This window comes from Parambassis ranga, chromosome 12 (assembly GCF_900634625.1).
Source record: "Parambassis ranga chromosome 12, fParRan2.1, whole genome shotgun sequence".
NCBI lineage: Eukaryota > Metazoa > Chordata > Actinopteri > Ambassidae > Parambassis > Parambassis ranga.
The window spans coordinates 5,045,715-5,060,985 of record NC_041032.1 but is presented as its reverse complement, the minus strand read 5'-3'; the positions used below and the strand labels follow the sequence as shown (position 1 = coordinate 5,060,985).

General features: G+C 40.9%; 1 protein-coding gene across 1 annotated transcript in view; it reads right to left on the bottom strand.

Moving 5' to 3' along the window:
- The window catches only part of LOC114443429 (leucine-rich repeat transmembrane neuronal protein 4), a 182,427-nt gene that overhangs the window by 81,003 nt on the left and 86,153 nt on the right, over positions 1 to 15,271 (bottom strand). Inside the window, exon 2 of the mRNA XM_028417439.1 lies at positions 12,500 to 14,061. Coding sequence (XP_028273240.1) covers positions 12,500 to 14,061 — 1,562 coding nt within the window. The remainder of the gene's footprint in view (positions 1 to 12,499; positions 14,062 to 15,271) is intronic.

Below are 15,271 nucleotides of genomic sequence, written 5' to 3'. Positions count from 1 at the left end.
TTTAACAGAACAGGAGGGACCAAAAAACACATTTTGTTTGGGAAATCTGACATTCATGTTTAAGACATAACCCATATTTTCCAGCTTTGATGTCTGGTGCTAAAGGTTACATCATGTCATCTACCTTTAAATCCTATAAAATGTTTAACCATGTTTCCCTGACTACTTTTAAATGTTTTCCTTGCAATATAGACTTCTTCCAGTAGGGGTGCTACATTATTTTTTTAGCACATGCAATCAATGGCTCTGTCATTTCTGATTATTTAATTATTAGGGATTAGACCCATGGAGAAGCTTGTTTGCCTCATATTGTCTGTTCTTTTCTAAACCTAAACAGGTAGTTTTGATGCTTAAACCTAACCAGTAAAACCAAAGCTTTCCAGCACAAGACATGAACTGCAGTCTCCTGGGTAATGGCCAGCCTCTTCATTGTTTTTTTTATCACACCAAAACAGGCATATATAGTGTTTTTGAGTGATTTACAATCAACCTACAATCCTGTTGCTTTGCATTAATACATAAGAGGGGGACAAATAAGGAAATAAAAAAGAACTGCAATTCTTTAAATAGCCACTTGATGGCTATTTAAAACAAGGAGCTAGGACCTTAACACTAATTGGCAACCAATATGTGAACATGATTATTTAAAAGGATTTTAAAATGTAAGATATTAGATGGCACACAAGGCTCAGGTGGGGTTTTTATCCTTCCTTATTTCATCATTTTATGATCACTTTGATCTGTGATCATTTTCTCATTTCAACAGACAGTCAATGGGTAACAGAGCAGGGTGCTGGTCGCTAAGTAGCCTCTCTAGCTTCATGGCACAATCAATCCCCAACATATCCATTGACACTTTTGTCAATACTTGCTTTTATTACCTTGCTAATCCAGTCGATGAGCAGCACCATTATATTTTACTGTTAAAGATGGCCTCAGATTTTATGACATGGATCACACTGTGTTGCATTGTGAGGCGGATGTAGCTGGAAGTGGAGTGTTTTGGAGATAAGCTTTCTTTTTTTAAGGATGTAATTTTGTTTGTGTAACATGAAAGTCAACCTGTGGTTGGGACCTATTCTTAAAGAAAAGAAAAATGTGTTTATATTGTATTATTTGCAGCTAGGACATGAAAAAAAAGGAAGCAGAGGTAGAACAGATGTCATCCCTGTACATTTTCCCGCAGCAGAAGACAACCTGCATCAGGCTTATGCAGTTGAGGCCGCAGTGTGGGATGCTAGAGGTTGACAGAGACAGGTAATTAACTAAAAATAATATGTGCTTGACACAGCAGAGAGAAAGGGCTTTTAAAAGGAATAGGAGACACAACGGAATGAAACCTCTGAGAATAGACTAGCTGGGGAGATGAAGGTTACTTTGTTATGCCTGCATGCGTGGAAGCGGTGCAGGCAGGCAGGCAGGCAGGAAGGCAGGCAGGCGGGTGGGCAGCTTGCTCCAACACCTACATGCTGGAGAGGGATCAAACTTAAAAGGCATGGGAAATTTCACTAGATTTCTACATCAATATATTTCATCAGATGCCTTTCTTCATGTCAGTTTTTATACATATATATATATATATATATATATATCTATATATATGAAGTATAAAGGACTGGCATCACATCACAGCAGCATCAGAAAGTTGATGTCTGATTGCCTTTGCTTTCATGTGAAGTCTTTTGATAGCCCGCAGTAACGTGCACATGCACTTTAAATAATATATGAATCAGAATGTGTGTAAAATGCATTTTAAAATGTGAAAAGTGTGGTAATGTTCTCAGACACGCATAAAATCACATGAATTGCGCCTTAAAATCTGAGCTTTAGAGATTTACATTCTTTACCATGTAGTATTTTTTCACATGAACAATTCAATGAATAGCCTTACTACTTATTAATACTTATTCAGTTAGATTTCCAGCAGTAATTCAGGTATATAATGAATAAAATGATCTGATCTGATGTGTATTATTGGATTATTACGTTTGTATTATTGTTATTTTGTCTTCTTCATCACTCAGTCTAATTAAACTCGAACTAGATTGTATTTTCCCTGTCCTGCAGAGAGGATTCTGGTCTATTATTTAAACCAGCTTCAGTGTTAATTATATTCCTATTTTTTTCCAATTCAATTTTCCGGTCATATAATCAGCTATACAAGTCCCTTTTTTTTCTATTCTGAAGTTTGACCACAGAAGAAAACATGGCAAACCACCAGGCCTTGGACTTATTATCTTACTTCAAAAACAAAGAAAAAAAAAAAAAAAGCTTTGAGCCATCACCGATCACAGGATGGACAGCTGTCCGTGGACAAAGCCCTGTGTGTCTTTGTGGACGGACGCCTGCCAATCTAGCTGTCGAGCCTGGATGACTGCCTGATTTGTCTAGCTTTCTAACCGCTTCTCCTGTCTGCCTGTCGACTGCTCCATCATGTCGAATGTGCATCTCTGCCAGGTTCACTAGCCTACCTGTCTTACTCCACTTCGACATGGAGTGCCGGAGTCTGTCCTTTTCTGCCTGTTGAACCTGCTGGACAGGATGACTTTAGTGCTGTCACTACCAATAAAAGCAGCAAACATCTGCATGACTCTGGGAAGTGGAGGAGAAGGAGGAGGAGGAGGAGGAGGAGGAGACGGAGCATTTACTTGGAGTTGATACAATTATATAATAATAGAGTTAATATAATTGAATGCAGAACATTCTTAAGATTGATATAGACATGTATAACTTCATAAACAACAACTGAAGTTTAATTTACCTACATTTAATTAAATAATCTATATTAGTATTCCAAACTTTTACAAGCTCCCATTGTTGGACCTAAGGAAGGCTGAGCACCCCATCTCACATTCAACCCAAAAAGTCACATCTTCATTAACAATCAATTGTCCTTTAGTTAAAGATGTTAAAATGTTTAAAGAGATAATAAAATAAAACAATTTCATTACTATGAATCTAATTTTGGGGACCTGACAGCCTCTGAGCCAACAGGGTTCCTACACTGAGCTCTGGGTAGTCCTTTGGGGAGGTCTTTATCTACCAAATGTGGCGTTTATTTGTGAGGAAGTGTTGCGCAGAATGTCCTTTCATAACCTTTTGTCGAACACCACTCTGCTTTTATTGAGCAAATACCTGTAAACAAATCCATATTATATAGTTTCATCTGGTCGCAGACCTTGTCTCTGATTTGCGCTTCTCAACAGCCGGCATGGCTTAGCCTAGGTATCTGATTACCCAGGATTCAGTGGGAGTTTTCACACGTCCCTTTCAGCCCTCTAAACAAACTCAAATCGATGACTCAGCATTTTTGCGCATATGTGAACCAACCAGTACCCAGGCCCATTTAAAACGAACCATACTGAGACAACCTTGGCAGGTGGTCTCAGAAAGGTTCCAGTGAAAACTACCCAGAATTCAGTACAGTAGGGGTCTGAGAGCTCTAGAGGACCTGGTGTCAACGGAAAGAGGACTGAGGCCCCCAAAAATCTGAACTGGACCAGAAAGAGAACCCGGTCCTCTTTGTAATAAACGCACAGTGTGAACACAAAAAGAACTTAGGTCTTTTTCTGTTGCTCCACTCTTTCTTAAAGAGGACTGAGTTTGGTTCTTTTAAAAAAGAACCAGGTGTGAAAACGTCCTAAAACACTGGTCGTCACCACTGGATGGTGAATCATCAATTGAGATCAGCAAAAGACAAAACCAACTACACTGTTGTGTAGTTGGTTGTACTGCTGTGTCTTAATATGTTTGTTTTTATTTTTTTTGCAAAGTATCACCTCTAAATGACCTCTTCACTTTTCATTGCGTGGGAGGATGGTGAGGATTTTCACATCCTGACAGGTGCAAGAAATCCACCAGTAGATTCAGGGAGCTGTCAATCAGGCACAGTGTGTATATACACCCCCACACTGTGCTGAGGAGAGGTCTAATCAGTTAAGTGGAAATAGGGGGTGCAGCAAGGATACACCGGAGTGTTGACCCCGCAAGGGGTCCCAGCACACATCTTGTTTGTTTGATTTGCAAAATAACGAGTCGCTGCATATGTTAGGTAGATTTGACGGAAAGAAATCAGTTTGAGGCGCCGATCCACGTCATCTATTTTCTTAATACCCCATCCACCCACACTAAACTGTGAACACAAAGCCTCCCTCTCTCTTTTTTGTAGAGTGCTCCTTTTAATTACAGTAGTTAGCTAATTAGGACGAGCAGCAGAATCTCATAACAGCTCTCTGTAGTTCCTTGAAAGATCCAGCCTTTAATTCTGAGTAAGATTCTTCACACCGTCCGTTATGAAACTTATTAAAACCAAATATGAAATTGACTTCGGAAGGCTAAAATATTTCCATCTGACAGCAGCGTTATGCGAGGATGACAGGCTAATTATACTTGACTCATTGTCAATTCATTAAATGGCACATCATTTTCTGGTGGAGAGTGGACAAGTCTGCACAACTTCAGCAGAAGTGCTTCATTCAGTGGTGAGTGTTTCAAAGATTAAAATGAAGAAAAAAATGATGAAAATGCCTATCACGGGGATGGCTTGGTTGCCTTTTTACTTCTTCATTTTAAAGCACTTCAGGTCTGAACAGAGTGCAGGTACTTAGATACAGGTCTGTGAATGACTCATCTTCCCTCACACTTACTGAATTACCACTATTTGAATTTTATGACTAATGGTGACAGTAAGGCTGTTTAACCTTACTGAAAATGAACACATAGTTAATGAGAAAAAACGAGTGCTTCACTGGGCTCGATCCACACTCATGTCCTTTAAGCTTTCTTCCACAACTGCCAACTCACAACACGACGCCACCAACACAGTATTTTGTAGGCCTTTTTTTTTTAATAAAGTCACAAAAAGTGATGTGGTTTCAGAAATCTAATCAATCATGTCTATATTAGGCTGTAACTAAGTGCTTCATTTCATTTATAAAAAAATTGCTTTTGATCTGTTTCCAAGTTACAAAACAAGATTCATTTTCCGTCAGCATAAGTACAACAACTTGCCATCTAGAAATCCTCAATTCTGCTAAGCCCAAATTGAAATGACAATTGACCAGACAGTGCTTTTAAATGAAAGTGGTTATTTAATTTTTGGACAATTCGAAAATAGAAAATGTGAATTTTATCCCAGCTTGTGCTCCATAACCTATGAGTTATGAGTTTATCCCCCTCTCTCTACCCCATGGACTACCTAAAAAAAAAAAAGTAAAAAAAAATTGAATTTGAGATATTATATTCCTTTGACCCCAGACCTTTATATTGCATAGCTACAGTTTAAAATGCTGATTTCACAGACACCAAGTCTCACAGAACTCACAAATATTGACATTGTCATGCTGACTGTCCTCATGTGGCATTGTGATCTGATCCCTGCCATGTTAGTGAGCTTTAAAAGTGTTAAAAATGCTCCCCCCAGCCTGCTCACTCTCATTGGCTGGTGCAGGTATTTAACCCTAATTGTGGGAGGTTCCAACTTGACTATATATACATAGATATATATATGTGTGTATACACATTACAAATAATTGGTTGCAACAAGTGTCATATCAGGCCGCACCCCTTTTAATCATTGGGGTGGTGCCAAATTAGGCCAAAAATTGGGCTTAGAATCAAACGAACTGTATCATACGTTATTACCAAGCGGCAAAGTGGAAGCCCATGCGGAAGTGTCAAAACTTGTAATTCATGCTGCAACAGCTGGGGGTTGGCTCCAAAAGCGAGTAATTTCCCATAGACTCCCATGTTAAAATGGCCGATTTCACAGCAGAAAAGAACATGTTTACAGCCTGGTACAAAAAATCGCTGTGGTCTCAGATGATAGGTTCTCTTCTAGTGTCAATTGTAGGGGGGTGATTTTTTTTACAACTCACTCGTTTCAATTGTATTCTGACTTAAAATTACGCCTAATTATGGGCGTTGCCGCTTGAGTGACAGACAGTTGACGTATCACAGCGTGAGTTTCCTGCTTCCACGATCGCCCGCCCCCCTAAACCCCGCTCGTGCTCCCCCTCTTTGTCCATATTCGAAGTTTTAGTTGACGTGACGCTGCTAACATGTCGGCGGTCATCACGTCCCGGAACCTCCCACTGAGACTCAAAACGGCTCTTCAGAAACAAACGGGTGATGTCACGGAAGCTCTGTCCATAGTTTTTACTGTCAATGGTTATTACTGATATACAAATATGAGCCTAAATTCCCCTCATGAGGTGGCCATCTTTAATTGGGTGGGGGAAAAAAACTGACTGCAACAATAATCCACTGGAGGGCAGACTACCATGTGTCAAACTGTTTACAGTTTCACTAACTGCAGAAAATGCTGCGTAAACTATGATTAAGTGGGCCTTATAGGTGATGATTGCCTATAGAAAAGTGGTGAAAGGAGCCGAGATGAAAATTGATGAGACTTCTGCTGCGGTTTCCTCCATAACAAGAAGCGTTTGCCGTTACATGCTGCAATAAATGTTTCTGTGTAGAACCGCAGTATAAGACAGATGCTGGTTTAGAGCTTCAGGGACAATTTTAATTGCTGCTGTTGTAAGTAAATACAGTGTCAAAAAATGGGGTGACAGCCAAACACACATCCTTCTGGCTTGTAGCTCTAATGTGAGATTAACCTTTCGGTTTTAATGGGCTCCAGTTTATGAATTGAAGTTTATTCTTCGACCATTCACATGCAGTTATAATTTTTCTTTCTACTCTCCTCATACATATGGGGGCGCACAACAGAACAGCAGCACTTCATCAGGGGACAGCGAATATGAAGTAGTAAAATAAGGAAGAGGCTTCTGTAAAGCAAATATGCACAGCTTTGAAAAATGGCTTTGAAAGTAAAGAGACACCAGTCGGGGGAAAATCATAACAATAATAATAAACGCAGAGCTAGTGGGAACAAAGCAAGTACATCAGATTCAAACTGTAAAAGGCTTTAAGATAAGTATCACCAAAAAAAGATAACAGGAGGCAGTGCATGAGGAAGCTTAGCATTAGCAGTGATGCACTTGGGTTGCCTTGTGAGAACTGTGAGGGGGGGGGGAGTGCCTTGCCTCTTTTGCAGGTAATGTAATTGCTATATTGGTGATCTAACACCCTCATTAAGCATGGATCAAACAGCAGAGCGGAAAGCAGCAGCACGGAACCAGAGTGTGAAACAGACAGGATTAAGCGCAGCACATGTTTGAAGTCTCCCACATGGCTAATTGTCGAGCGAAGACACTAGCATGGAGAAGTTCAGCCTCCCCACTGAATTACAGATAGCTTACATGCCTTTGGCTAGCCTCCCAGTGTTTGTGCTGATTTTTATTTATTTTTTCTGAGCAATTAACAATCTGACACCATGACCTTGGACTATAGAGTGAAACATGGAGACAGAAAACATATATTATACAGAAAAATCAGCCACCCCTGCACAGTTATAGAGGACAAATTAGTGCAATAACTACATTTTACGTTTGAGTTTTGCAATATATATATATATATATATATATATATATATATGTTGTATCTAATAATGTGAAAATGTGACTCCAGCTCTAGTGTATCAATGCCAGCAATAAAGAAGAAATATAACTATAAATGCACCATATTGGATGTTTTTTTAGATAATCAATATGCCTGGCCAAATCACATGGCAGCAATGCATTCACATTCAATGCTAATATGTCACTTCTGCAAGCACACACAGCATGCTCGGATATCACCTCCTATTGTGTCTGGTCATGTGCATGTTTACATTGTGATATGTAAACACCATATTTCCAATAGTTAATAGATGTATAATCCCATTAGTGTCTACAATAAGCAGATATGCCACACCTGTGCCCTGATAATTAACCCAATACAGCTATAGGGGGTCATTGTTGCCAGCACATTGTGTATGACTGTAGCCATTGTGCATGCTTCAAGCTATGGCGGTAGTTTATTTTCCACCAGCCTCCTTCAACTGTCCTCTTCTTTTGTTTTGTTTCCTTGAAAATACATCCTCTCCAGCCTTATCTGCCCTTCTGTCTCATCTTAAAACATTGTTGAGGGCAGACAGGACCTATCAGTCAGGAGTCCACAAAGTTCATCTGAGACTGTGCTCCGATCTTGTTTCAACATTTTGTAGCCTTCGCGCAGACATAAATCAACCGGGGCGGAATGCGGCAGCACCTGCTGCACTCTGCCTTACGTCCTCTCCTGCGCCTGGAAGATGGAGCAGCTCGGGTCTGAACAGGAATTGCTTATTCCTCCTGTGACACTCTTAACCATTTCTTTCATCTGGATTCTGTACTATCAGTGTATAGTACATCCCGGACCTCTTCACATGACATCTCTCAGGTTCACTTGACATGAATTGGCAAGTCAGTGAAGGTGGTGCAAGCCTCATTTTCCTACATCACTTCAACTTTCCTACATAGAGGATTATTCCTGTCACTTCATTTCCATCTGCTTTTGATCTTTTTTTTCATTGAGTCGCCTTTTCATGCACCAGAATTTATTTTTTTGTGCCACTTTATTCCAAATCTTGTAACCTCACAGTCACATTTTGTGTTTTCACCTTACAATCCATTCCTTCAGTTCTCTTGCCCTCCATGTTTCAACCCCTATCATCATCCTTTTACCACCTTCCAACTTGATCTCCTTTTTTTTACTGCCCTTTAGCAGTCTCAAAGAACTGCACTGACTTTGCAGCGCTCTGCAGGACACATCTTCTTCATTGATAAGCATTTTTAATTCCAAGCCAGCCCTCGTTTTTCCCCCCTCTGCCAGCTCACTTCACAGCATCTTTTTGTTAGCGAGTTCTGAAGCCCAGCAGGATGACTACACGCCCTTTTGACTCTACCTCCTCATCCCTTTTTTTGATACTGCCATTGACCTTTTCAAAACTACAATCACCCACTTATTATAATGTCACACTGCATATAGCTGTCTTTGAATTAAATAATGTTGCTCCCTATTTTTAAGAAGCCCAGACGGATGCTTAACCACCAAGATTATGCTGTATGACACCTACTTCTAAAATATACCAACTTTTTAAGTAAGAGTGCTGATGCACTCTCAAAGAACTTTCACCCCACACTTAAATTTATTATTTTTTTTATGCAGTATTAATGCTTGTCTCTTTTAGGCACTGTTTTATTCAGACTTTTTTGGCCTGTATTTATTTGATGCATGATCTTCTTATATTCTTCTACTTTACTTAGGCTGATGATATCACACTCTACTTTTACATTCCATCAAGAATTAAACAAACAAAGCAAAGGTTGCTGTTGTTTAATAAAACATCCATAAACCTCTCTGATTGAAACATAGAGACTGATTATGCTTTGTGTGTCCATACAGACCTCTAATTTAAGTCACTTCACCTTGGTAATCCGAATTTAGCCTTTGTTACCCCTTTCACAAAGACCTCATAGCAAATTCAACTGTAGCATCTGTAGTGTCAACACTGCAATGAGACACAAGGTCCCCTATTAAATATAGCTGTTAATACATTGACTCTGATTGGCCTGTGGTGCTAGTTCAACAACAGGCCTACCTGCATTAGGCAGAGCTAAATTGTTGTATTCCTTCAACAATAATAAAAAAATATTTAATTCATGCTATTTCCAGTACAGGAAAGGCTTGATCATAAAATTAGGTGACAAAAAAAACACCTATGCACAAAGAAAATGAACAATTCCATCCCATCCCTCACATAAAGGATGCCATTTAGATTTATGTTTGCAGAACACATTTCAACCTGCTTCCTTCCCTTAGGTATATACCCTTAAGGAGGTATGAAGAAAATTGTGAACCTGCCACAGACTATGTGATGCAATCGCTGCACATGTAGACAGGAACTTCCCCCACTGGGAGCCCTACACTATTTATTTTTTTTTTTTTTTACTGCATGGTGTTATATTTTGTGAGTGGCTCCCTTTACTGCCTTCCTTTATACACTTGATCTGTTGCCTTTTTGCCATAAATTATAAAGGGACAATTTCCCCCTTATTCTTTTGATGAATCATAAACACATGCAGACACCCCCCCCCCCTTTCCCCCTTCTTACACTCAGTTGACTGTGTGATGTTAATTTGGCCCTTGACCTTCATAGCAGGGGTTAATTCCTGCTTTATTGTGCTTATGGGATAAAAGAGTGGAGTACATTGGGAAGTCCAGTCAAGATAAAAGGATAATGATGGATGCAACTATTTCAATAGTAATTGGCTCCTGGCTTACACTGTTGGAAAGCATGTGAGGTGTTCCGCACCTTTCAGACATACCATCTCTTATAGAACCATGCAATATAAGTCCGATAGTCAATCCAGTGTTGAGAATGAATATAGTGTGACATACTGGAATGCAGCTTTTTTCACCTATCACCTCCTCCTCCAGTGTTGTTATTACCTACTGAACCTCAGCACATTACTGTTTACCACACGTTACATTACTGCTGACACCAACAACCTGTTTACAAACCCTTGTGCCGTAGCATGTTTTCTGATTTAAAGGTGCAGGTGAGCAAACTGAGCTATAAATACTGTAAAAATGGTTTAAGCGAAACTGAACTGTATGCATAAATGAAGTGAGCACGGTCAAATATTTAACTCACCGGTCAATATTTCATCCTCACTGACAGTGTCATTACACCCTTTTTTTCATTTCAATATGATTTCTGTGGGCCGCTGTGTACTTTGCAAATTAACTAGCTAATTATTTAAATTATAGGGGGCAGCGACGAGCACACGAGCACCTGTTCAAGCTTATGAAAAATCAAAACAACCACACAACAAATATTAATTTAGAAGATTATTTGCCGGGTTGGATTAGAAGGGGAAAAAAGAGTACTTTAATCACATTCATTCTCTTTAAATTGTAAATGGTCCCCATTTTCAAAGGGTGGTCACACTGTGCTTTGAATAAGATGTCTTTGCACACATCTTATTAGACGCCACTGACACACAAAAAGACGTGTCAAAATGAGGCCATGTGAGTTTAACTAGGAGGTCACCTGTTATTGTACAGAATCAAATACAGCTGCCTTTTTCTGCCTTTAGAACATCACTGATTCACGTAAACCAGGGCTGCAGGCTGAAAGGCAGAACCTATACGGAACTGAGCAACAACAAAATGGCAGCTGTGATTTGCTTCTTTTTTTTTTCTTCCCTTGGCAATCAAACCGGTGGGAGCTACCTGCAAGTATTACATATTACCAAGTGACCTGCCTCAAGGGGAGCCAGACGGTTGGTAGCAGAAATGGAAAGAAATGTGGATGATCAAGCTCGCCTACTTGCTGCTGAAACCTCTGCCTTTACCACTCATTCCTCAAGAGAGAAGCAGGCAAAAACACATGTCACAGAAAAGCAGAAAAAATACAGTATTAACAGGCTTATGTGTGTGAAAATATACAAAAAAAAAAATTACACCTGTTTCGGTGCAGTTGGGCCACCTGATCATCCAGGTGGGCTTAAATGATCCTTCCTTTTATAAATGGGCTGGCTAACCAGCGATAGGACATACAGGCTTTGCTGAGCTGTAACAAAGGAAAATGCTACACTATGGAAGGTACACAAGAGTGCAGCAGCTGAAAGCAAAAGCAGAGAAGTAGTATTCCCATACTGTTGCAGTCTGTAAATACCGCTTTAAAGAAATTCACTTGCTGTGTACAAAACATTTCAAAGGATTCCCACTTCTTCTGGGACTATCAAAGACTTTCTGTGTGTGTGTGTCACAAAATGTGTTTTTTTTCCTCTCTATCCCTGTCTGAATTGAAGTGTGACTGGCCAGCGCGAGTATGCATTTTGGTCTGCGTGTGACTAATCAATTAAGCAAGTGTGTAAACAAGTGAGCAACTTCAGCAAGCCAGTATGAAACGGGGGAGGGAAAATAAAGCGGAAAGAAAGCACTTGGGTGGGTGACTGCGAGGCTGATTTTTCGACAACTATCTTGACTCGAGAAAAGTGTGAAGTCATCAACTCAGGAGAAACTCTATTCAGTGACAAGAGTCTCTATTAGCATTCACATCCAGTGTCCAGAAGTGAATCTGCCCACCATTCAAGCTATTCTCCCTGCACAATAACCCTCATCACAAACTGAATAGCAGCAGAGCAAACACACAAAGCGGACAGTGTGTGATGTGTAAGCAAAAAAAAAAAGGAAAGAAAAGGAAACACTACCTAAACAAGCACAAATGTCTTATCACAACCAGCATAGCTTAATCTCAAGATTACGCAGGGTAGGACGTGTAATCAGGCTCATTTATCTGCACTTCTGTACAATTCTGCGACAAAACAAACATTTGCATCTCAGCAGAGATTAGGGTTTAAGCAAATACACAAACACCCATCTGAAAACAAGAGCTGTCTTGTTAAACACAAAGCGATCCTGAAGCCGTGGCTGCTTCACTCAGCGATAATCCATGGGTACACAGTATTTACCTAACCTGCTGTGTAAGGCTAAGGAATCAAGTAGCAGTATGAGTAATTACCTCTGAAGTTTTGTTTAGGAGGAGTGGCGGTGGTGTGGGTCATACCTCGCATTCTCGGGAGCCTGAGATGGTATAGGTGCAGGGTCCAGTCCCGTTCACAAGCACATCCATGGCCTCAGAATTGGTGGGCTTGTAGTCCACATAGTACTCCTGCAGTGGGGAGCTCAGGGTGCGTTCCGTCTCTCTAGCTTTCTTGCGACGCTTGCGGGCTGCAGCCGAGTGCTCCTGCAACTGCTTGACGCTGCTAGGATAGCGCTTCCAAGACACGTAGATGACCAACAGGATCATTGCGACAGATAGAAAAAGGGCGACGCTTCCAGCGACGATCTTATGGAAGGACACAGGTTCCAAGTCTTGCTCTGGGGGAAGTGCCACAGGTGGGGTGACTGCTGATGATGTGGGACCCCTTAGAGATCCCTCACTTCTTTTTCCAGATCCAGTAGGTGAAGCCAAAATGGCTGGGCGATGCTCGGTCTGCACGGGGACACTTGATGGGTTTGGAGGAATGCTTACTGTGAGTGTTGTTGCAGCGTTTGACTGGCAAACACCGAAAGCTTCAACAGCATCCATCACTTTCTCACCCTGTGCTTTCTTGGGGGAGGCGCAAATCATGGTAGTCTCCTTTGCCCCTCTAAAGTTTCTGAGCCAGGCCACCAGAGGACAGATGGTAGGACCACAGTCCCATACATTCCCAGCTAAGCTAATCATAGTCAAAGAGATCCATGCATCAACCACCTCCTGAGAAACATTGGTCAGCTTGTTGGAGTCCAGGTTGAGGGTCTGCAGGTTGGGTAGGCATTGATAAACCACAGCATCTAGCTCTGTCAGATCATTCCCTGACAGATCCAGTTTCTGGATGGAGGCCCACAGCCAGGTCAGGCCCTGGCTCATTGAGCGAATACGGTTCCACTGCAAGTAAAGAGCCCTCAGATTGTAGAGACGAGGAAAGTGAGAGAAATTGATCTTTGAGAACTGATTATGCTCCAGATGTAGCTCAGTGAGTTTGACAAGGCCTGAAAATGCATTTCGGGTGATACTGCGCAGACGGTTGTAGCCCAGGTCCAGGAATTCAAGATTTCTGCAATCCTGGAAGAGACGCATTGGGATGGTTTTTAGAGAGTTTGAGCGTATGTGAAGGCTGAGAAGTTTCCGCAGGCCCTGGAACTGCCCAGGCTGCAAGGCTTGCAGTTTATTGTATGACAAGTCCAGATTACGCAAATTGGGGACAGGGTGGAATGTGGTGTTGTGTAGCGATGTGATCTTGTTGGAACTCAGGATTAGCTCTTTGAGCCTACGAACCCCCTGGAAGGCCATCGCATCCACAGAGGCAATATAATTATGGTCCAAGTAGAGCCAGATGAGGTGGTTGAGGCCGACAAACTGGCCGGCACGAAGACTTGCAAGGCTGTTGTAACGTAAAGACAGGCCCTCGCAGCCTCCTGAGAGGTTCTTGGGGACATCACGAAAGGCGCTTGACTCACAGTAGACAATTTTTCCATCACAGCGACAACTCTTGGGGCACGGGCGCTCACTCAAAGATGGGTTTGCCGCCAGCCACACCTGCATCAGGAGTTGGATCACTAGCCAGCGACGCCGCAGAGCAGAGCCTGTAGTAGGAAGAAAGGGGAAAAGGAGAAAAACGTTAAGCAAATTAGCTTAGTAATGCACAGATTGAGACTATGGACCAAGCAAAAAAGTCAAGCTCCTATGCCAACAAATTTGACTGCTACTTGTATCGGTTATCTTCCAATACACAAAGTTCACATATCAGTAGTTTATCAGGACTGAAAATGTCAGATCAGTGCATCCCTTATTATAAACTCACACATTACACACTATTAGTGGTTCATTGTTTAAAATGGGAAATTATGGCACCCAACACCATGTTCTTAAGACAAATGAGAGAACAGAGGATATATTTATACACCCTACTATCACCCAGACATGACATACTGCCCAAGAAAAGATGAGACCTAGCAAATCTTGGCACTTTTGCTTACAACTTCTGAAGAGGTGAGGCAAGCACAAAGTATCTCTGAGACTATATATTTGGATAATATCCCCACCCCCCTCCCATTTCAAATAACAATGACAATTCAAAAAAGTGAACTCTTTTATGTTCACATTCAGTGGGATGATTAATGTGTGTGCATCTGAATGAAGAGGACATTTTGACAAATCTCTTTGATGAAAACATAAAACTTAGCTTACAATCAAAGTCAACACAGAACTATAAAAGTCAAGGAAATATTAAATAACTGCAGCTATATCCTGACGGAATTAAGATTTTTTTTTTGCATATTCTGAATTAATGTGTAGATGCTGAGAATTACAAAGCAGGGTTTTGAATATGAAACAGCAGTAGTTCAATACTTGATCCACACTGAATTTTTATACTTTACTCTTCCATGCAATTCTAATAGATTAGGTAGGTCTTTTCTTTCCTTTGCCTTACTTTACTTACATAGCAGGCTCCTTTCCTTTGCTTATAACTGAGGCTGTCAGATTCATCCATCAAATCCCCCATAATACCTCCCCTCCACTTCCTGATTCCCAGTTTTCCACCCACATCCCTACTGTCACACCAAAGATGTGTGATTCATCCTTTTCATTTCCAGGCTGCACACTTCCCATGTTCACCATGCTCATGGTCCCTATGCTATTGGCTAAATAGGTAATACACTGATAATATCACATTGAACAATTTCCGAGTGTGCTTGACAATAATGAACAAAACTAGCACTTTACAGACCATGGTGTATGTAGCTCTTCTTTTTTAATGCAATTATCTAATCAACCAATCCTATTGTATTAGTT